At 62.3% G+C, this 23,346-nt stretch overlaps 1 protein-coding gene across 8 annotated transcripts; it reads right to left on the reverse strand.

The window, feature by feature from the left end:
• Nucleotides 1-59: 59 nt before the first annotated feature.
• Nucleotides 60-22,732, reverse strand: SLC29A4 (solute carrier family 29 member 4). 8 transcript variants are annotated; one of them, XM_081136023.1, is made up of 12 exons: nucleotides 22,366-22,732; nucleotides 21,400-21,506; nucleotides 9,804-9,989; nucleotides 7,355-7,480; nucleotides 6,973-7,086; nucleotides 6,340-6,468; nucleotides 5,416-5,490; nucleotides 4,504-4,751; nucleotides 3,605-3,746; nucleotides 3,332-3,519; nucleotides 2,234-2,474; nucleotides 60-1,281 (listed from the first exon to the last, which is right to left on the reverse strand). In XM_081136023.1, the coding sequence occupies exons 3-12, from the start codon at nucleotides 9,976-9,978 to the stop codon at nucleotides 1,139-1,141; spliced, it is 1,581 nt and encodes a 526-aa protein (XP_080992149.1). In that variant the 5' UTR covers nucleotides 9,979-9,989; nucleotides 21,400-21,506; nucleotides 22,366-22,732; the 3' UTR covers nucleotides 60-1,138. The 8 variants fall into 8 exon arrangements, 7 of the variants coding, with proteins under 7 accessions (XP_080992149.1, XP_080992150.1, XP_080992153.1 ...); XM_081136024.1 differs by lacking the exon at nucleotides 22,366-22,732 and having other exon boundaries at nucleotides 21,400-21,510; XM_081136027.1 differs by lacking the exons at nucleotides 21,400-21,506; nucleotides 22,366-22,732 and adding an exon at nucleotides 13,270-13,347 and having other exon boundaries at nucleotides 7,355-7,483.
• Nucleotides 22,733-23,346: the final 614 nt, after the last annotated feature.

Here is a 23,346-nt window from a genome sequence, read left to right on the forward strand (position 1 = left end):
GGTGTGTGGTGACCCTCCCCTGATCTATCCCCACCCACCCCCTAGAAACTTCCCCCAGGCCCAGTGGCTGAGAAGGCAGCAGCCCCCACCTGCACAGACGCTACTCAGAAGCAGCCGCGGCCAGTTCGTCTGCCTTCATCTTTAATGGCCAGTGCGGTACAGTTAGTGGACAGACAGGGATGACCGGACACAGAGGGATGGGGTGGTCACAGCTGTGCCGTGGGTGTGGAAGGGCAGGGCATCCTCCCCCTGGAAAAGCCAGTCTTTGGCAGGACACTCCAGGAGTCCCCTTAACGTGGCACTGAGCCATCCTGGAGGGTCCACGCTGGGGTGGGACCCCCACCCCTCCTTACTTGCCAGGGCCTCAGGCCCCTCCTTGGGCTTTGCTGGATGGGGATCAGGGTCCAGGGTTAGTTAACTTCAGCCAGGGTGCGGGGCCCTGCTTTGCGGCCCCCAAGCCGTCCTGCGTCACAGACAGGTGGTGGAGCTGGAGAAGCCAACTGGACACTGAGTCAGGCAGAGTGGGTGCCGGGGTGTGTGAGAGGGTCCCGGGGTGTCCAGGCCGGCACAGACTCGCCTGACACCATTCAGACCCAGGGCTCCAGTTCCTCTATCGTAAACCCGATGTCTGGGAGAACCGGGGTTAAGGCTGGGGGAGAGGAGAGGCCTCTGGGTGACGACAGTCCCCTTCTGCTCCTGAGGACTTCCTCAGGTGAAGACGGGCTGGGTCCGGTGCCGTGGAGGGTGTGACTGGGGCCACGGGGCCCTCAGAGCTGGCCTGGGGGTAGGGTTGCCAGGAGGGACACTGGCTGGTGGTCCACTCTCCTGGGTGGGGATGGCTGTGAGTGGCCTCACGGAGCACTGGACACAGACGGAGGCAAGGGGTGGGCGTGAGATGGGACACAGAGCACAGTGCTGGGCGGAGTCCCGGGGTCGGCAACACGTCCGAGGCCTCCGAGAACTTGGCAGGATCCTGGGGCCGCAGTGACGGGCAGCTGGACCCAGAGAGGGTGGCGTTATTGGCATGGGAGGAGGCCAGGGCCCCGCAGGCACGGCAGGTAGGGGTGGGTAGGGGGCCTCAGGCCTCAGGCCCTAGTGAGGATCCCGCAGCCCTCCCAGGGCAGGGCTGGCCCGTGGCTCAGAGGCCAGTGGGGAGGGAGGCGTTGGTGGTGGGGGTCTGGAAGCAGCTCCGGTGGGCATCCCGGGTGAGGCTGTAGGTGCAGTAGGCCACGGCCGAGCCCAGCGTCAGCCCCGTCATGTAGGACACGGTCATAGTGTTCCCTGCGGACGAGACCAGACCTGAGCAGCGGGCGGCGGCAGCGAGCAGCCCTCCGGGCCCACAGCCGCTGTAAACACTCGGACAAGCCTGAGTCCCGGTGCACCAACCGCAGCCCCTGGGCAAAGGGCAGGAGCCGAAGCCGTGGCATCCCGCGTGAGGCAGGCGACCAGGGCCAGCTCCCGGGAGGGGCCGGCCGGGACTGTTACGCTTGGGGCCCAGGCCTGGCTGACTTCTCTTTATCTTCAACTGCTTCCTGGTGGACAACCTGGGACATCTAAGGGGCTTTTAGAATGTACTGTGTCCAGAACCCACCTTCCCGCCAAAGCTCCCTCCCATCTCAGCTGATGGCAACCCAACCCCTTGCCCTGAGCATCAGGCCCAAAACTTGAGAGTCCTCCTTCACCCCATGTCCCTCTCTTACCCCCATCTCCCAATCCATCAGCTGGCTCTGTGGGCTCTACCGTCACAACAGAATCCAGCACCTCCTTCCAGGCCCCTTCCCAGCTCCCCAGCCCCAGCATACATGGCTCTTCTGCCCCAGGGCCGTTACATGTGCTCTTCCCTCGAGCTGTCACGTGGCTGGCCCCCTCACTGCTTGCTCCAGGTCTCTGCTCAAAAGTCACCTCCTCAGGGAAGCCCCTGAGACTGCTCTGCTTGCATTGTGAATCCCCCGCCCTGACTCACCCATCCCACGTCTCTGCTTTAGTTTTCTCTGTCCTTTGTTATTTGTCTGTCTGTCTCTGGGCTGTCAGCCCCAGAAGCACACTGTCGCCACTGTGTCCCCAGCATCCGAAACAGTGACTGAAGAACGTCCCCATACCTATGAGCTCCCCTAGGTTGGCTTAACCCCTGGAACCCAAATGCGCCCTCCGGCTGTGCAGCCTGGGCGTCTCTGGGCCCCGGGCTCCCTGCCTGGCAGGTCTGCGGCGTCAGGCTGGCCGAGCGGGGCCTTACCTGCCAGCTCCCGCTGCCTGGGGCCCACCTTGCCGGCTGCCAGGATCATGGGCACGCTGCCGAAGTAGCCGTTGCTAATGCCCATGAGCAGGGAGAAGACGCAGGGCCAGGCGGGGTGGCGGAGGGCGGGCGAGCCACTGGGGTAGACGCACAGGATGAAGAGGGGAATGAAGACCACGCGCAGGCAGGAGCAGGCCAGCAGGTGCGTGCCCCGCCAGTCCATGGGCAGGGCCGCCAGGATCTGCGGGAACGAGCCAGGCATGTGGGCGCCACCTCTCCCGAGCCCTCTGCAGCCTCTGGGCGCCCCCCTGCCCCAGACAGTCCCAGCTTAGTCCAGCCTTGTCCACGAACTCCCCCCGCCCCCAGCTCCTCATTACAGCACAACAGTCCTTGCTGGGTGCCCGGCACCCATCAAACATTGCACATGACCTGTTCAGTCCTACAGGACTCTCATGGGGTGGGGCTGCTGACCCTGTTTGAGAAATGAGGACACCAAGCCCAGAGGGTCGGCCCCGTCGAACAGCAGGAAGTAGCAGGATCGGGAGTTGAACTCACTTGCTCCCTCTCAAAGCACAGATTCATGTTTCTCAGACCTCTCAGCTGTGTGACCTCAGGCAAATGACTTCCCCTCTCTGAGCCCCCGGATTCTCCATTCATCTGGACAAGGCCCACAGCAGACCTGCCCAGAACTGGCAGCTTTGACACTCCAGCCCTGACCCCCAACCACCTGCACTTACAGCACATGATGCTCTGGCTCCTTGAGCCACTTCTGGGGGCCTCACCCTTCTTGGGTTCTCCTCGGGCTGTCAGAGACCTGGTAACTAGGAGGCGGGGAGCCAGCACCGGCCTCTGGGACACAGATGACACTCCAGGGCTGGCCTGGGGGTCCCCCGAGGCTATCTTTACCGGCCATGGTCTGGGACAGTGCCACTGCTCAGATCCTACCCTCCACACCCAGGAGCCACACACATCCTCTGCTCAGGGCCTGCCCCTCGCCGGGGACACCCCCACGGCTCTCTTAGTGGCCTTGGTGGTCTGCTGCCCCCACCTGTGACACCCTCTCCCTGATCCCCAGGGCGGGAGCGGGACGGCGCCCACCTTGCCCACGAAGTCGGAGAGGTTGAACACGGCCATGATGAGGATGGGCAGCCACTCGCCCAGGACGCAGTGTCGGATCTCGGACTCAAGACCCGGGAACAGGCACAGGGTGATAAAGTAGGTCACAGCAATGGACAGCATGTCGGCCCAGATGACACGGGCCACCACGTACCGGTGCAGCAGCAGGGCTGTGGGAGGGGGCCGGGGTCAGGGTCAGCACCCCGCCCACCCCTGGCCTGAGCGCCTCCCACACGTGCTGGGCCACCCGCCCACCTCTGAAGGAGGGCCAGCTCCGCTGCGCTCTCAGCGGCGGCAGGTCGAAGCGCGTGTAGGCGCCCCTGCCGCCGCCGATCGCCTCGTGGGCCGGGCTGTCCTTCGGGGACCCGCTGCTGGCCAGGGCTGGGCCTTGGTTCTCCTGGAGGACAGAGGGGGCAGGGTTTAGGTGGGGGCCCCTCGCGGTCTCCTGCCTGCCCTTGCTTCCTCACTGTCCCCCAAACACACTGAGCTCCTCCCAGCCTCTGAGCCTCTGCCGCTTTTCCCTCTGTTCCCAATGCCCTTCCAGGGGCTCGTCACACCTCCCCCTCTCCCTGCACACAGATCGGGTCTCAGGCCTGAAGCCACTCCACAGGAACCTCCCTGCCCACGAAGGGGACCCCCAGTCTCTGCCCTTTGCCAGCCCAGCACGCTGCCCTTTGCCTGTCCCGGGGTCTCTGGGCTCCAAGGGGAACTGTGTCTCTGGCTCACTGCTGTGTCCCCAGCTGAAGGCCCGGGTGACTTGCTGGATGAACATCTGTGAGAACATCCTGGCTCTCCCTGCCCGGCCCTGCCCTCCACGCGCCCGGCTCTCCCGAGCCTCACCCCGCAGGTGCCAGGGGCCTCCACACCTGTCGTCCTGGGCCCTCCAGGGGCCGTGCAGCCCTGTCGCCACCAGAGGGCGCCTCAGCTCCCCAGGACAGCACTGGGAGGGCTGGGTGGGGCTCAGGCCGCAGCCCGGTGGCGAAACCTTGGTCCACGTGAGAAAGGAGGCCCCGTGGGAGGGAGCCGGAGACCACAGCACAGGGAGGCCACACGGGGGACCGCGGCTGGGACGGGGTGGAGGCCGCGCCCGGGCCTCTGGGCTCTTTCCCGAGGTCACAGCGGGGACGCAGGTGGCAGCAGGGGCTGGGACTTACGAAGCAGACGTCCCCAGCAGCCACGTCGTGGTGCACGCGGTAGCCGGCCCTGCGGCCCGGGCGGCTGTCGCGAGGCCGCACAGTGTGGTGCCGCACGAAGCGGCTGCGCCGGACCAGCAGGTGCAGCAGGAAGCAGAGCAGCTCGAGGCCCGCGGACACCAGGAAGAAGATGAGGGTGCTGGCCCGCTCGTCGGGCAGCAGCAGCTTGGTGAGGATCCGGCTCAGGGAGACCATCACGCCCGCCGTGCCTGCGGGTGGGGCCGCGGCTGGGCTCCCCCTCGGCCCCTGCACCCCGCCCCTCGGCCCCCTGCACCCCGCCCCTCGGCCCCCTGCACCCCGCCCCTCGGCCCCCTGCACCCCCGCCCCTCGGCCCCCTGCACCCCCGCCCCTCGGCCCCCTGCACCCCGCCCCTCGGCCCCCCTGCACCCCCGCCCCTCGGCCCCCTGCACCCCCGCCCCTCGGCCCCCTGCACCCCCGCCCCTCGGCCCCCTGCACCCCGCCCCTCGGCCCCCTGCACCCCCGCCCCTCGGCCCCCTGCACCCCGCCCCTCGGCCCCCTGCACCCCCGCCCCTCGGCCCCCTGCACCCCGCCCCTCGGCCCCCTGCACCCCGCCCCTCGGCCCCCTGCACCCCGCCCCTCGGCCCCCTTGCACCCCCGCCCCTCGGCCCCGTGCACCCCCAGCCCTCGGCCCCCCTGCACCCCCACCCCTTGGCACCCCTGCACCCCCACCCCTCAGCACCCCTGCACAGCTACACTCCCTGGGCCCACATCACAGAGGTCTCCATCCCCTGCCAGGCAGGCCCGGGGCCTGTGAGCCAGGCTGGGTCCGGGCACATCGTGTGGGTTCCCTAGGAGGCGGCTCCGGAAGCCCAGGCAGCCCAGCGCCCCCTCCTGGGCGCTGCGGGTACTCACTCTCGCCGGTCATCACCCCCTGGGTGTAGCGCTTGGGCAGCATCCCCGTGTACCCATAGAAGCTGGATTGCTGCACTTAAGAGAGGGAGAGAGGAGCAACTGTGAGACACCACTTATCACCGGCGTGAGAACCTGTGCTGGCGACCGTGCAGAGGAACAGACGCTGACACTGCCAGTGGCAGAGGCCTTGGGTCCAGCCACGTTGCAGGGCATTGTAGAAATAGCTCTGTCCACCAGACGGGCATGTCCTGCCCCCCCACGCCCACCCTGGGGCAGCCGGGCTCCCTGACTTGTCTGCCCAGTGAAACATGAGCAGAAGTGACACACGTTGCAGAAAAGCCCACAGGGACTTCTAGAGGCCCTGTGTCACAGATGGGGCCGCTGTCAGCCCTGGTTGCTGAGTGGCTGAGTGCCATCCACGTGTTGGACATGGAGCAAGAGCCAGAAATAAGTTGAGTTTTTAAGCCACTGAGATTTCTGGGCTCATTTGTTACTGCAGCATAAGCTCACTCATCCTAACCAACACAGCCGGCATCCTGGGAAATGGGCCAAGCAAGGCCCCGCCTAGATCACCCCCGAGCAGAGCTGGCAAATGGGGATTTCCTGGTCCCTCCAGCACTTGTGGTTTTTTTTTGTGTTTTGTTTTTTTTTAACACAGCAGACCTGAGTATCCTGCCTGGATTGAGGACATCAGTTCAGGAAGCCTTGGTTTCATTTACACCAAATGGCTTCCTGGAGGAGGCGCCATTAGAGCTGGGCCTGAAGCTGGACATCGCCATGAGAAGAGTGGGAGAGGGAAAGGACGAGCCGCTCACCTCGTCTCACAGACCCCAGGACACTAACAGAGCTGGGGTGGGGTGGGCACAATGGGCACTAAGCGGCTCAGACCCCCCACCTGCCCCCGCCCCCTCCCCCAGTCCCTACCTGTGCAGCCGAAGGCCACGGTGCCCACAGCGGCCAGGTTGATGGCATAAGCCTGGTCCCGAGAGAAGAGCTGCAGCCACACATCGCAGATGCTGATAAAAAGGAGGGGGCCCAAGGCCAAGAGGTAGCCTTTGGGGGGAGAGACAAGAGTGGGTCAGAGAGTGGTGGGCCGGGGGCTCCCACTTACCCACCTCTCTTGTGGTGCCAGGTCTGGGGTGCCCCTCTCTGCCATTGCCCTTAATACTCGGAGAACTGAGAACATCTTAGGGGCCTGAGAGGGGTACCCTGGAGGCTTCCTGGAGGAGGTGCTGTTTGAGCTGACCCTTGAAGCTGGATGTCAATATAGAGACGAGTGGGAAAGGGAAGCAGACTAGGCAGAGGGAAGAGCTTGGTTCTTGGGACAACGTGGGGTGCACACAAACCCCCCCAGAGGCAGATAACACGTGGTCTGACAGTGTGTGGTGCACCCACCATGGGCCTGACCTCACTTTCATACAGTGAACCTCATAACATTCCAAGAGGGGTGCCCATGTTAGACAAGGGGAGTTAGGTGCAGGGAAAAGGGGGGGGGAGTGGTGGGCAGGGGTGCGAGAGCCAGGAGCCCGGGGCAGTGGAGGGGAGCAGGGCGCATACCCGCGGTGATCCGGGTGTGCAGGCTCAGTCTCTCCACCAGCGCGTTGTTCAGGAGCACGGCCACCAGCGCCACCAGGATGTAGGTGAGGCTCATGTCGAACACAATCGAGGTTCCTGCGGGGGGGGCGGCCAGCAGCAGGTGCTCGGGGGGAGCCCCCGGCCCCTATACCTACCCCGCCGGGTGCTGCCTCCTCACTAGGATGGCCCAGAGGGGAGGGGCTGCCCGGAGGTCCCTCAGCAATCGGGAGCTGAGCCAGGGTCTGAATAAAACGGGCTCCCCAGCAGGGTCCTGCCCGTGGGGTTTCTGGAGGGTGGTGGCCAGAGCTGAGTGTGCCGGGCAACCTCTGACGGCAGGATGCAGCCGTGGGAGCCGGGGGCCCACCTGGGAACTTGTGGTGCAGGTAGTCCACATCAGTGATGAAGCTGTTGTACGGCAGCAGGAAGCCCACTCCTGCCAGCAGCATCGCAAAGTAGATGGCGTGGTAGCGGTCGTCGGGTGCCGGCCCCTCTGCTGGGGAACCCAGAGACAGTGGGTGAGGTGCGGACAAGCCACCATGGCCACAGCCACCGTTCCGGGGTGGCAGCCCACCATCGCAGCCACCATGGCCACAGCCACCATGGCCACAGCCACCGTTCCGGGGCTGCAGCCCACCATCGCAGCCACCATGGCCACAGCCACCGTTCCGGGGCGGCAGCCCACCATCGCGGCCACCATGGCCACAGCCACCGTTCCGGGGCGGCAGCCCACCATCGCGGCCACCATGGCCGCAGCCACCGTTCCGGGGCGGCAGCCCACCATCGCGGCCACCATGGCCGCAGCCACCGTTCCGGGGCGGCAGCCCACCATCGCGGCCACCATGGCCACAGCCACCGTTCCGGGGCTGCAGCCCACCATCGCAGCCACCATGGCCACAGCCACCATGGCCGCAGCCACCGTTCCGGGGCTGCAGCCCACCATCACAGCCACCATGGCCACAGCCACCATGGCCGCAGCCACCGTTCCGGGGCTGCAGCCCACCATCGCAGCCACCATGGCCACAGCCACCATGGCCACAGCCACCGTTCCGGGGCTGCAGCCCACCATCGCAGCCACCATGGCCACAGCCACCGTTCCGGGGCGGCAGCCCACCATCGCAGCCACTCATGGCCACAGCCACCATGAGCCACAGCTACTGCCACCATTCATCTATCCCAACCACAAAAACCACTGCCACCTATGACCACTGTCGCTGTGGTCATAGCCACCATAACCAAACCACCAAAACCGTCATCGAAAGTCATAACACGCCATCATCGCTGTCGCCACAGCACCCACCATTACCATATCCATGGTCCACTGTCACCATGGCCACTGCCACCATATCCACGAGCACCACGGCTGCCATCACTCTGGCTTCCATCCCTCCCCACGGCCATGGTTGCCAATACCCCTGCATCACGGCCGTTATCATCACTGTCATAGCCACACCCTCACCTCCACAGCCACTGTAACCATGGAGACGGTCACTACAGCCACACTATCACCATGGCCACCAGTACCACGGCCACCGTCCCCCTTCACAGCCACGGTTGCCCTAGTCATCAGAGTCATGCTCTTGGGGTTCCAGCCTATTTGTGACCTTCCTGGCCACCTGCCTTACGAACTTCAGACTCAGGGCCTAACCAGCCTCCGCCCTGGTGAGCCAGCTCCCTACACTACGCCCACGTGTGTGCGCACAGTCACACCTGCACCACGTCTACAGCTCTGTCTCTCTGCGTCTGTCTACTGCCGGTCTATGTGTGTCCTACTGGCTGTTTCTCCGGTTGAACCTGGACTGATCCGGCCACTGTCACCAAGGCCACTACAGTTAAAATACCATGGCCACAATCCCCTTCTCTGGCCGTGGCTGCCAGGGCCACCACCCCATGCTCTCTGCTGCTGCTCGTCCAGGAGGAGCCTGGCGCCGTGAAAGCGGGCCCTACGCTGGCTCCGTCCATGCACCTGGGCACAGGGAGGTTTCCCGACCACCATGGGCTTGGCCAGCAGAACCTCCACTCCATCTGCAGAGAGATGGGCACAACCTGAGAAGAAGACCCCATTTCTGAGCCTGAAGTATAAACCAGAGCCACCCCAAAATGACCTATCACCCATGGGGGGCCGCCGAGTGCCGGGGACGGGCCTCAGTGACATTTTGTGGGTTTTGTGGGTTTGGTGGCACCAGGACTGCTGCCCTCTTACGGAGGAAGTAACCAAGGGCCAGAGAAGAGTGAATTGTGTGGGGTCCCCGAGCGAGCAAAGGAATTGGAACTGGGGTTGAAGCCAGACCTGCCCGACATCAGCCCCGCACGCTGCCCACTCTGGGAGTCACATCTCACGGGCGACAGGCCTGTTTCCTCAAGGCTCAGAGAGGCTGAGGCCCTTGACCAAGGTCACAGGCCCGGCCAAAACCAGGCCTCTGAACCTCAAATCCACCCTTCGTTTGGGCACTTTCCCATCACCACTGAAGCAAGGCACGGCTTGCTGTGGCCAATGAATGTGACCAAAGCGACCTGTGTCACTTCAGGTAGACGTTTTATGCACGGGGCAGTGCAGGAGTTGCGGTGCGCCCCCACCGGGAGCAGGGGTCACGGGAGCCCATGTTCAGAGGGGTCCCCAGCCTGGCTCGTGGCCTGCCCTGGAGACGCGGCCCCGCCCAGGGGCGAAGGCGCTGAGACCGGGGCCTGTTTGTTACCGCAGCGGGCCTGATGCGTCCTTATGCTCGGTGACCCACGCGGCTCCCTCCCCGAGGGCTCCCCTGGCCATCTCTGGGCCAGACAGATACCTCCCCCACCTCCCCCACCCCCTCACTCACCGGAGTCCGTGAGAATCAGGGCACCCCTGGCCCCATCGCCCTGGCCCTGAGCTGCGCCTGCGGCCGCCGCCTCCTCCAGCTGGCAGCTGTCGAAGCTGAAGCTCGTCACCACGCTCCTGTCCGGGGTGCCTGCCACGCTGGGCTCCTTGAGGCGCTGGCTGCCCACAGAGCCCATGGCAGCCCGAGCTGCAGAGAGAGGGGGGCTGAGGGACCAGGCGGGGAACCCCTGCTGCTGTTGAGTCACCAAGCCTGCACCCCGGGGCCATCCTTGCTTTAAAGCAGCTCAATGGACACACAGACCTAAGCAGGAGGTGATGTTGTGAGATTTGTGTCTTAAGAAGCACGCAGTAACGGAGGCCTGCATGAGGGTGGTGGCAATGGGCATGGAGAGACATAGATGGAGGGAGAAGTGTTTGGAGGTGGGGTGCCAGGACTTGCAAGCAGTCGGAACAGCAGACGACACTACTGAACACTGCTCACGGTGGCCACCATGTCCCTCTGGGAGGAGGGGCCCATATTCACTCATTTTATAGCCGAGGAGGGTGAGGATTAGAGGGTGAACATGCCCCCCGCCAGGCAACCCAGTCTCACAGGCAGTAAGGGGGGAGCCTGACCCAAACCTAGGCCTGTGAACACTGAGCCACCACGGCCCCATTCAAGGGCCAACCACTTTCACTTGCAGAAAGTCCTTCCTTTGGTCTTGCCTCAGTTTCTCGTGCTTCTGTTCAAATCTGCCAGCCTTTCTCTTTGAAGGAAAGGAAGGAGCTAATTGATCCGAGTTGGAGAGACACCCCCACTGCGTATATAACCCGATGTGTGTGGGGGGTAATTTTTTACCTAAAACATTTATCAATTTGTTTTTTAACAACCTTATCACTTATCTGATTGCAAAAAGGTTACATGCTCACTGGAGAGAATCTGAGACAGAGACATCTGAGACAGAGACGGGACACCATGGCACTGGGCACTGAGTGTGGCACCTCTGTGCCTGGGACCCCCACATGCCCAGAGCTACCACAGAGGTGGGACCACAGCTATGCTCCCCCCTTTCTGCCTGCTCATTTCCTCCAGCTCTCCTGCCTTAGTTTACCCACTCTCCAGCCTCTAGACAGGTTACCGAGCGCTTCCCCCAGCCCCCTGGCTCCCCACAGACTTTTTATCAGTGCTGGGAGCCTGGAGCTGGCCCTGCTTCTAGGTTGGTCCTGGGGGAGGGGGAAATTCTGCCCCCCCCCCAGCTGGGGCTGACTGGCTGATGGGCACCATGGGCAGTGAGGACAGGGGCTTCTCCTTCTGGGGGGTGGGGTTGGGAAGCCAGACACAACCTGCCTCAGGAACCCCCTCTTCCTGAGCCCCAGCCCTGGGCCTCCTGCAACATCTGGAGCTGGGGACCAAGCAGGACTTTGGACAGAGCTTGGCCTGGATTTGAATGACTATGGCCTTGGGCAGGGTCTCCCACTGGAGGCTTGGAGATCCTCAGACCATCCCCTCAGCTTCCCCCAGATCCTCATTCCCCCCAAACCCTCCCCCCCAGCAAATACGAGGGGCTGGGAAAGGGCCAGGGGCAGAGCGGCATCTACAACAATGGACTGCTGCTCCTTGCGATCTGCCCAGGACTGAGAGGGGCAGAGCCCGGGAGGGCCCCGCACCCGACTCCCAGGGCCTGTTCGGCAGCGCCTGGACACGCCTGGCCTCCGTGTGTGGTTTCCACCCAGCTGGGAGGCCACACACCCGCCACCCGGGAAGGCAGACGTGCTCAGCATCCAACCAGGAGGTGGCCCCACCGCTGCCTCCGGCTCAGCAGTGAAGCTGGCAGCTGCCACCCACACCAGCGGGCCCAGCCACTGTCCCTACATGCTCCTCCAGGCCCCCTCCTGGAGTTGGGGGACTCTGGTTCTCCTGCCTTGGTCCCATGGTCCCTAACATGACATCAGGGCCTGGGCAGAGGCCAGGCTGCACAGGTGGTGGGGCAGGGGGCCGCACTGAGGAGGTGCCCCCACCTCTCCTGGCCTGCAGACTTCCAATTCACCACCCCCAGGCCCCTCATGCTCCACACCAGCAGCTCAGAGCCTCAGATGGCCCCCAGACCACTCCTCCTCTCATGTCCCCCTTTAATTAAAATTTAGAACATGCACCGGGCTCTCCTCTGCCCCCCACCCTGCTGGGCCCTCCAATGCCCGCCCCTGGGAGCAGTTCAGAAGACCCACAGGTCATCCCTGGGCCTCAGTTTCCCCACCTCCCTGTTGTGAATGAGGAGACGGTTCATAGGGAAGACTGTGTGCAGGAGGTGCTCAGCTGTCACATGTGCCACCACGTCAGGGCACTGCTGAATCCCGAGAAGGCTTCCGACCCCAACAGTCCCAAAAACCTGGCTCATGTAGCCACTTTTTGAAAGGGCAACTGAGGCACAGAGGCACATCCAGAGGTCACACAGCGGGTTGACCACCTGGCTCCCCAGCTTCAGCTGTTACTGAGTGGACAACGGTCCAGAATGTGCCCCAGGGCACTGCGGAGGCACCGGGCATCTGGACCCCAAGGCCAGGCTGACCCTCTCGGGCTGTGCTCCACCTATAGAGTATGTCCCCACAGAGGGGGACCCTGAATTCTGCGTGGACAGCCTGCCTGCTGGTTGTCCTCAGGCCTCACACTCCTCACGGCCACAGCCCTGGGCAGCTGGATGCCCTTGGGCCGCCCAGCTCCCGTGCCCAGGCCGGCTGACCAGCTCTCTGCGGCTCCTGACACAGCCAACCCCTCCAGACGCCCCAACGCCCTGGGTCGGTTTGCCCACAGGAAATGCGTTTAGATCCTCTGATCAGGCCCTTTCTGGAACCACCCCCTCCCCGGACAGCTGAGTGCACTGGCCACAGGCGCTGGGCAGCCAGGACAGCCCTCTCTCCAGCTGGTTCCTGCATTTTCCAGACACTCGCTCACAGCACCCCCCTCTGTCTGCCCGGTTCCGTGGGTAACAAAGTGGGTTCCCAGGCCTGCGACCCTAGGCAAAGGGCAGACACCCCCAGCGCCGACGAGGTGACCCCTGGGCACAGGCCCCACCTCTTCCCGGGGCTTTTCCAAGAGCTGGGAGAGGGCGCCGGTGGAAGGGGTGAGATGGCAGCGGGGTCCAGGGAAGAACTTCGGGCGACGGGCCCTTGGCCCTGCCCGGGGAGCGGGGCACCGAGACCCGAGCGCCTGGGGCCACCGGCCCTCGGGCCCTTCCCGGGGTGGCCCTGCGCTCGCACTGGGGGGGCTGGGGGGGCTGCCCGGCCCGAATCCTGGACGTGACGGGGGTGGGAACCCCTCTCCCCGGGACAAGGGGTGGGGTGGGGGCTTAGGGTCCCCGGGGTCACACGCCCGCGCCCCTGAACTCGGCGGCCCGAGCGGAGCGCAGTGGGGCCGCGCGCGCCGCAGACAAAGGCTCCGACAGGTCCCCGCGTCCCCGCCCCCGCCCGCCCCTCCGCGGTGACCCGCTTACCTCCGCGCGCCCCGGCCTCGGGGTCCTCGGCGCGCCCGCCCCCGTCTGCGCCCGCCGCCCCCGCGCCGGGACCCCTGGGCGCCCCCCCACCCCGCACCCCGCCTCGGGCCGGGCGCAGCCGGCGTCCTCCGTGGGCCCCGGTCGGCCGGCCCGGGTCGGCGAGCGCGCGCTGGGGGCTCAGGGGCGGCGGCGAGCGCAGCTGGGGCCCCGCGCTCCGCCCCCTCGCGGAGCCCCGCCCCCGGCCCCCCGCCTCCCGGTGTCCCCCCCTCGCGGAGCCCCGCCCCCGGCCCCCCGCCTCCCGGTGTCCCCCCCTCGCGGAGCCCCGCCCCGCCCCCCCGCCCCGGCCCCCCCCTCGCGGAGCCCCGCCCGCCCTCCCGTCCGCGCCCCGCCCCCCCGTCCCCCCCCCCCCGCCTCCCGCTCCCCGTCCCCTGACCCCCGGTCCCCCGCTTCCCCGACCCCCCCAGCTCCCTGGTCCCCGCCTCCCTGACCCCGGCTCCCCGCTCCCCGCTCCCCGTCTCCCCGACCCCCCCCCGCTCCCCGCTCCCCGTCTCCCCGACCCCCCCCCTGCTCCGCAGAGCTGCGGGCGGGGCTGAGGCTGAGGTCTCTCCAGACGCCAACACCCCCCGGGGAGACCCTCTGTGGACCGAGCCCAACACCCCACATTCGCTGACCCTCCCGGGCTTGGCACCAGGCCTCCCCCCCCCGCCCCCGCCCCGACCCCAGCCCAGGCCCGCGGGGCGGAGGTGGGACAGGCCTCCCCAGTGACCGCCCTGAAGTTTTGAAGGATGCGTAGGAGCCTGGGGCTGGAGACCCTAAGGATTCCGGCCGCGTTCGGGGCTGCGCCGCCCCCCGCGCGCTCCCTCGCCTGGTCCCCGCCCCGGGCGCGGTCCCGGGTCCCCGCCTCTCCGTGGGGACCAGGCGAGTCTCCCCTCCACCCGGCACCGAGTCGCCTGGGCGGGATCAGCACAGGGTCCCCCAGGGCGCTGCGGGCGTCCACCCGGGTGCCCTCCCCCCCGCTTCCCACCGGACGAGCTCCTCCTGCCCGAGGCCCACCCCCGGCGTCACCCAGGAGGCCCCGGAGGCACCTGTTCTCCAGGCTGTGCCCCAAACTCCCGCAGCCTGGGCCCGGAGAGCAAAGGCCGCTCTGTGTCTCCCGGAGCCGGGGGGCTCCGTGGGGTGCCTGGCATACAGCAGGAGCCAACTGTTTGCAGCTGGGTGATGACTGAGGCTGTGCCGGGCGAAGTGCATCACCCAAACCCTCGGGAAGAGAGGGCCGGTGCGGCTTAAATATCCCAGAGCAGAGGAAGGGCGGGGAGAGCTTCGCAGCCCAGCAGAGGCCTCTCGGGAGGCTGCAGACCCGGCTCCGCTGTGCCCAGCCCGGGGCGTCCTGAGTGAGGCACCGCAGGACCCAGCAGCCCATCAGACCAGAGCATCCCGCAACACTGGGAGGAAAACCATAGGGTCACCTCCACAGGTACTGAAAAAGGCACTTGGTAAGAGGCAACGTCCCTTCTTGGTGTTGACCAAACCTTAAGGAAACCCGCGTTGGTGGAGTTCTGGGCATTCTGATCGCAGCACCTGGAAGTGGGCGCTGGGCTCTGTCATTAGCCGCCTCCCCCTTCCCCGTCCTGGCTGACACCATGAGACCTATAAAAACTGGGAGAGAGGCTCTGGCCGGTGTGCTCGGTGGTTAGAACGTCGGCCGCCCAGCTAAGGGTCCAGGGTTGTTTCCGGTCAAGGGCACAACGCACCTGGGTGGCCGGTTCACTTCCCGCCCAGCCTCCCGGCGGCCATGTGGGAGGCAGCCGATCACTGTGTCTCTCCACTGACATTTGTCCCCCCCCCCCTTCCTTCCACTCTCTGAAAAGCATTGGAAAAAGCATCCTCAGGTACGGATTAACATAAAAATAAAAAGTAAATAAAATAAAAGCTGGGAAAGAGGAGTCGAGCTGTTATTTGTAGGCCACAGGATCATTTCGCTGGAAGAGCCAATGGACTGAAACGGAAACCTTTCAGGAGATTTCCACAGCCTTCCTCCTTAGCAGGGCCGTTAGAAAGCCAAGGTGAGAGAAAAGATTCATTTAGAAAGGCAACAACATAGATGAAGTGCCCTGGGATAATCTGAATTAGAAACGTTCAGCGTCTATATGAAATGTTTTAAAGGGATGGTTTTAAAAAGCCTTGGCGGGGGGCCCCCAATGGATAGACGGGCGTCGTTTCTTACCGAAAGTGTGCGCAAGATGTCATTTCTTACTAAATCGGTTCACTTTTCGAGCAGCATCCCAGTGAGAACACCAGCAAGACGTCCTGCCTTTGGAAGCAGAGGAACCGATCCTGAAATTCATACGGGACCGTGAACTTGCAAGAATGGGCCCGGAAATTCTGAAAAGCCAGGGTCCCGCGGCGGGGCCGGCTTGCCAGACGCGGAGCAGGGCACAGCTCCGGCCTAGGGCGCCGGCTCGGCTCCGTGGGGTGAGCCCAGGGCGCAGGACGCGCCTCCAGGAGCCAACCCAAATGCGTGCTCCGACCATAGGGCTTTTCTTTCTTTTTAAAAAACCGTGGTAGGTTTTCATATCAGTGGGAGAAAGATGGGTTATTCTGTAAATGGTGTTTGCACCATTAGGTGACAATCTGAAAATAAAATAAAATTAGATCTCTACCATCTTCCTTATACCAAAATGGAAACCAAAACAGTAGCAAAAATAGCAAGAACAAAAAAATCCAGATTTTTAGGGTGTTTTTTGTTGTTGTTGTTTTAAATTCTCACCTGAGGATATCTTTTCCATTGCTTTTCAGAAAGAATGGAAGGAAGAGAGACATCGATGTGAGAGAGACACATCGATTGGTTGCCTCCTGCATGTGTCCCGACTGGGGCCAGAGATCGAGCCTGCAACCGAGGTACGTGCCCTTGGCAGGAATCGAACCCGGGACCCTTCAGTTCTCGGGCTGACGTTCTAACCACTGCGCCACACCGGCCAGGGCAGGTTTTAGTTTTTAATAATCTTGCAGGAAGTTTTCCCGAATCTAGACACAGAACTCAGAAGCCATAGGTGAACACGACGCTACATTGGATATAGTATTAAAAATATAAAATGCGTGCATGGAAAAACCAGTCATAAAAAAAGGAAAGAGATGATGCCAAAGCAGGGAAAATGTTTGCAACACATACAACGGGTGGCGGGCTTCCTTCCTTAATATATAAAGAACACCTACAAATCATAAAGAAAAAGGAAACACAATGGCTTCAACACAGGAAAAATTACCCAGCTCTACACCTAATTTAAAAGGACACTCCCCCGGCCTGGCTCCTGACGGCACCGGGTCATGTGGGCCCTTGTGGGTGAAGGACCTCCGAGTCTGGAAGATGCCTGCTCAGATGCGGGAGAAAGCCAGGGTTTGGATTAGGGCCAGGACTGGGTTTTGTTGTTTTTTGTCTGGGAGTGTGATTGATGGTGCTGTGTCCAAAGGACCTAGGCAGGGGCTCATGCTGAGTGGTGGGGGGTCAGGGCTGGGTTGTGGGGGCTCCAAGGGGGAAAGGGTGCCTTTGAGAAGGGCTCAGAGCTGAGAGGAGCAGGCCACCCCCACCGCCGGCTGTGTCAGGAGCCTTCCTCGGGGGCTGCCGGGGTGGGAAGGAGCCTGGGTGTGGCGGGCGCGGTGGGAAGAGGCGCCCCGGGTCAGCCCACGGCCAGCCAACCCCAGCCGAGCAAGCCGGTCAAGATCAGCGGAGCCTCCTAGCCCACCACCCAAGATTCCAGCGCCACAAGCGCTGTCGTAGGCTGCTGACGTTTTCTTGGTGTTTGTTACACAGTGGTGGTGTGGCCGCGGGTAGCTGGTAAACTGATTGACTTTAGCAGTGGCTCACGGGCCATGTTGTCCTGTGCCCTGGGGTTGGACGTCGACGCCTTGCCTTGCACCGTGCCGTGGTCTCATGCACAGACCTCGCTTCACCCCTGTAGGTAGATCTCATACCTGTGTCTCCCCCCAGGAACCTCAGCCTTCAGGAAGCTCAGCAGACCTGCTGTGTGACCCCAGGTCTCTCCCCTCCCCTCTCTGTGTCTTACCTGGAAAGGGGGCTAAAAGGACTATTGGGAGGACTAGAAGATATAGCATGCCTCACACGGGGTCTGGCACTTAGTAGACACTTTGCCTGAATCTCCATTTAATTCTCCCAGCTGCCCTGTAACGTGGGACTGTTACCATCCATTTTACCTGTGAGCAAATTGAGACCCAGAAAGGTCAGAGCTGAGTCTTGTGACTCTGCACCCTGTGTGCCTCTGTGGGGGTGAGCGGCAGACCCAGGAACGGGTTCTCTGTGGGGGTGCCAGGGTGGGCTAGGCTCGGGGCTAGGCCTGGCATCTCTGATGGTGACGCCCGGGCCTCGCTTGTACAGCAAGGGCTCTGCTAATCAATGTGTCTTCCCACTCCTGCTAGCAAGCCTCTGTTGAGAAAAGCCATCTGCCAGGATTAAAAAATGCAGCCAATTAAAGCCCCATTGAATGAGCAGGTGACGGACTGTGTCGGGGACAGAGGGAGGGCCCAAAGCCGTGCTGCTCTGTCAGCCAGGGTGGTGCTGGGGGAGGTGGCGTGGGGCCTGCAATGAGCAGGGGACTGACACCACCAGGGACCATGGCACCTGCTCTGTCCTCACGTGGCAAGTGCTGAGTACTGTTCTGAATGGTTTCAGACGCTCTCTCCCAAAGTCACCTTTTGGTAGGATAGCCACCAGGGCCTCCTCCTTGGTCTCTTGGCTTCCCTCACTATGCCCTCCAACCCGCCTCCCAAGGCAGACAGACCGAGCTTCTTGGAAGGTGTCCCTATCCCGCTAACTCTCTCCTGTGATTCCTCAGTGCCTGCAGGGCTGAAACACAAAGCCCAAGTGCTCTGATCCCAGCTGACCTCTCCCTTGTCTCCTTCCACATATTCATTTTTGAGAAATGGGCAGTAAGGGTGGATGGGCCTTAGGCCCCACCAACAGGATTGAGCTCAGCTCTGCTCAGTCCATGCTGATATAATTCCTTTAAAAGCTTTGTGGGCTTCCTGTGTATCCGATTATCTGCACCCACACATCTCTTTGAGACCCTCTCTCTGTTTTGGGCTGTGGGACAAGGCCCTTAAATTTTTTTAAAGCTCTCTAGTCTAGCCAAGACAGTTAAGGATGCAAGCTTTTAAGATTCTTAGATGCTTTTTCATCTAGCTGAGAGTGTTTTAATTGCTGCCTCAAATGTCTCTTAACCAGGCCTTTTGCTCCTGATGGTGGCATCTTGAGATTTTGCTTGACCCGAGACCATGTTTTACCGGCAATACTATGTTTGCTCTTTGCCTCAGGGTGAATCCTTTCCTGGGGGCTCTCAGGTTTGGTATTCCCAGTGGCCTGTCCAACCAGCCGTCTGGGTGTGGGCCCTTCTGCCTGAATCTCAAGGGCTCCAGCTGAATTTTCTAGAATAACTCCCAGCACTGCAGCAACAGCAGCCACCAGCTGCCCACCCATGGTCCATCCTTTCCCAGGAGCAGGAGCCACCCCAGAGCACCCTGTCTCACCAAGACACACAAGGTGACTCAGTCTGGGGAGATGGGCTCACCCAAAGACAGTGGATGTATTGAGGCATTTTCCTGTCCCTCCAGCTATAGTATGGGCTCATTTTGTTTTATTTGGGGGGTAGGGACTCAAGATAAACTTAAAAAGAAGCTAAATATCCACAAAAAGACATATAGACATTTTGTTCATAGCAATAAAAACCTGGAAACAGCCCAGGTGTCCATCAAGAGGAGATGGGTAACCGGACTGTGGTCCACCCACACCATGGAGCACTACTCAGCACTGAAGAGGAACATGCCATGGACTCCCAGCCACTAGGATGGATCTCAAGCACTTGGCGCTGAGTGAAAAAACAGGCACGAAGACCACGAATTCCGCTGCTCCGTTCACGGGGAGTTCTAGACCAGGCGACCTGAGTCTAAGGTGACCGAGGTGGGGATTGTCCTGGGGAGGGTGGGGGACGAGGGAACCATCTGGGGTGACGGTCACTCTCTGCATCTTGAGACTGTGTCCATCTGTCATAACTCAGCCAATGTTCACGTTAGACTTGTGCATTTCACAGTTGGTAAATTTTGCCTAAAAACAAACAAACCGAAAGCAAACTTCGACCTCTAGCTGACGCCAGGCATGCCCAGGGGTGACGTGTGCTGCTGGCCCTAACTGACTGTGACCTGCACTAGAAGAAAGCGGACAGACCGGTGGGTGGGGAATGGAGACGGACAGCTACTCGCACCAAGGAGCAAAAGGCAGGCAGTGGGCACGTGGGTGTCGCCGCCCGGTTCTTTGGACTCTTCCCTATGCTGACACTTTTCATAATAAAATGTTGGGGGGAAAAGAAGAATAAAGAGAGCCCAGCCCAGTGGCACCCCACCCCCACCTGCCGCTGCTCCAGTGGGGCTGGGGCAGCCCTGCGGCCGGGCAATCTGCTTGCTGCCGAGCACAAATCCAATTTCCCAACTTATTAGCTTAAAGCCCATTAGAATCTTCCCGTCAACCTGAACAGAGAGCCAGAGGGGAGTGAGGGGCCCCCTCAGGACACAGCCGGCAGAGAGGCGCTGCCCAGGGCGGGCCAGCTGGACCGGGGCACAGCCAGGCCCCAGCAGCTCCTAGAGGGTGAGGGTCTTTCCAGCCTCAGTCTCCCCCAGGGCACAGCCTATTTCCTGACCTGAACAGAAGCCCCCCTGAAACTGCCAGGGCCCCAGGTCCAGGGACAAGAAGCCCCTTCCCAGGGCGCGGGGCCAGCCCCCTCTCTGCCTGAGCCGGTCCGGCCACTGCGCTCCCTCCACTCAGACATCACCGTCAGACGCAGGAGAAACTGAGACCAAGCATCCGGGCAAAAAGGCAGATGGAGTAAACTTCCACCTCGATTCTCTCCCAGGGGGCGGGACGCCCGTGCGGAGGGCTTGCCCCCGTCACACAGCAGGGCCGGGGGACGCCGGCCCCTCCCCAGCGACCCCCGTCTGTCCTGCGGGTTATGCTGTCCTCTGGACCCCTCTGCCCCCCGCCCCCAGGCCTGGAGATCAGAGGGAGCCGCACCCCAGGCCAGGCTTCTGGGACTAGGGTCCCCAAGCCACGTGTGGTCTCCTGGGCCGCCACCTCTCGGGACGCCCAGGCCAGCCGGCGAGGTGGAAAAAGGTCCCAGGGCTGCCGCTGGAGGCCGGCCCGTTGGCGGCCGCTGGTGGCGGGAGCTGCCTGGCTGGGCTCCAGGAGCTGTTAGCAGGAAAGCTCTTCATTAGGGCTGCTGTGGATGCGGCTGGGGGATGGGAGCCTCGGGGACCAGGCCAGGGAGCCTCGGGGACCGGCCTGCTGTTGTCCCCGGAGCCCTGACTTACTTCCCCCTCCTGCTCCAAACCCTTCTGTGCTCCTGCCCACCCTGGATCCCGGACCGAACTGCCCTCCAGTGCCTCCCTGCCCACCCACCCCAGCCTTCCCAGCGCATCAGCCACACCCCATTTCCAGTGGCTTTACTCCCCCCCCCCACTAGGCCACTCCCCAGCTTTTACCCATGTAGTTAGGTCCCTCGACCTGCCTATGAACACACACACTCCCCCCTCCCCGGACTCCTATACATCTGCAAAGTCTCAGCCCCCTCCTCCAGGGAGCCTCCCCTGACTTGATGGGGTAGGGATGACCCTGGGCACTCACTAGGTATCAGGTTCAATGACACCCCCCTTTACAGGTGGAGAACAGGCCCAGAAAGGTGGAGGTACTTGCTCAGGTCCCAGGGTAGGCGAAAGGGACTGGGTGACTGGACTGCCGTCAGGGTGGGGGGCAGAGTGACACCATTTGAGAGCCTAGCCCCCCTTGTGCTCACCCCAGATGGAGGCAGAAAGGGCGATCGAATTTTATACACACCCCAGTTCCCAGAGCACCCCCACAACAGTGCACACCCTGCTGCTCTGGAAACAATACACCCATTTCACAGGTGAGAAAGCAGATACCAGAGAGCCCAAGGGGCTGGCCCGAGGCTTCCCAGCCATCCTCGGAGGGTGGGACAGAGCCTGGACTGGAGCCAGGCCCTTCGGGACCCCGAGCCAGCGCCCTTCCTGTGACAGGTTGGGGGGCCGGGGCATGCGGCCACACGTGGGCCTTACCTGGGACTGTCCTGGGGCTTCCCCGGGCTGTCGCGGGCTCCCTCAAGGCCTCTCCAGGGGAGTCAAAATGTGCCGGCAGACACGCCGTGCGCAGGAGGCTTTGTACTCTGTATTTACAAGAGGAGGCTGTGAGCACATTAGCAGGGTAACCAGGGAAAATGTTTGGCTTCCGTGGGTGAGCGCTGGAGCCATCTGTTCCCAAGTGCTGAGAAAACAGTGGAGCAGTCCCTGGCGCCACCCCACCCGGCCGAGCTGCGGAGAGGCTGCCTGGCACCCGCGGGCTGTGTGTCCCCGGGCAGGGCCCTCGCCCTCTCTGGGCCTCACTGTAAAGCCCAGGAGCCCGTCCAACTGTAGTGACTCCAGAACCGGCCTGCCTGCTCCCTTCTCCTGCTCCTCTCTCCTGGCTCCCAGCCCCAGCCCCTCCCTGGCAGCTCCATGGGAATGGGGGGCAAGAATGCACTGGCCTTTGGGGTTTTGGGGTTTTATTCACCAGTGAACTCCATTGTTTCCAAGCTGGAAATAGCTTTATGAGATTATAACTCATCAATCCAGAAATTTATGATAAAGAATGGTAAACCGAGGGAGATCTACCTCTCCCTGGAAGGAGAGCATTTGTCCAGATCCCTCTCCAAGCAGCTGGGGTCCAGGGAGGTGTGAGACCGTCCACCGGGGTGTTTCAAAAATAGAGATGGAGATAGAGGTAGAGATGGAGATGGAGATAGAAACAGAGGGAGGGAAGGGAGGGAGAGAGAGGGAGAGATAGAGAGAGAGATAGAGAGACAGAGAGGACCCCCCCCCCCCCCGCCTTCTGCGCTCAGACAGAACACGTTTGTGCAGCAGCTTGTTCTCTTGAGTTACAACCCTTGCCCACTAGACCTATGGCGTGTGGGCCTTTGGCCATTTGACCCTTGCCCCAGGCCCTGCAAATTCTGGGGCCAGCCTGACCCCAAGTTCCAAACTCAATACCTTCATTCATGTGGTTTCCTCTGCCCAGAAGACCCGTCCCCCTGGCAGCCACCAGGGACGTTTGCGGTGGTCACAGCGGTGGGCTGGGGCACCACGGGGCGGAGCGGTCCCCAGGCCCACGGCTGTTCCGTTCTCCAGGGGTCGGTCCCGGCTCAGGAGAAGCCCGGTGTTGGCGGCGGGCGGCTCTTCCTTCCCGGGAAGGAGCTTATCTTGGCTGAATTTTCCTAATCCATTAGGAGGATTAGGAAACTCAGCGCAGGTCCCTTAATGCCGTGACGGATTTAATAGGCTCAGGCTCTGCAGAGGAAGCCCAGCTGACTTCGCTCTTCACTGGCTGCGTGACCTTGATCTGACCTCCATCCTCCACCTGTGAGGGAAAGGTCGCTGAGGGCTGTGGTCCCTGAGGTGCTGTGGCCTCAGAGGTGGACTGTGGTGGCCCTAGAGCATGCTGCTGGTGGCAAAGCCTCTCTCCTCACCTGCCCCGGGGAGTCGGGGGAGGCAGGGGTGTCAGCCACGAAGCAGGAGGTCAGTCCCGGGGGCTGGGGTCCGAGATCAAGGAGCCGGCAGGTGGTTTCTGCCGAGGCCTCTCTCCTTGGCTCGTAGACGGCTGTCTCTGCCCTGTGTCCTCACCGGTCGCCCCTCTGCGTGTGTCTGGGTCCTAGTCCCCTCTTCCTAAAGGGACAGCAGTCATACCGGATCAAGGCCACCCTAACAACCCTATTTTACCTTAATCGCCTCTTTAAATGCCCCGTCTCCAAATACAGTCACATTCTCAGGTCCTGGGGGCTAGGACTTCAACATACAGATTTTGGGGGACACAGCTCAGCTCTGTTTGTTAAGGAACCCAGTTAGTAGCACTTTGTCACAGCAGCTACAGGAAACTCACACATGACAACTAAGGGCTCTTTCTGTTCATGGTGGCGGCCACAGAGCCCACCCAGGCTCCCGGGCAGGGCACAGGGACCCACTTCTTGATGCACA

Source organism: Miniopterus schreibersii, assembly GCF_964146895.1.
Source record: "Miniopterus schreibersii genome assembly, chromosome: 4".
Taxonomy (NCBI): Eukaryota; Metazoa; Chordata; class Mammalia; order Chiroptera; family Miniopteridae; genus Miniopterus; species Miniopterus schreibersii.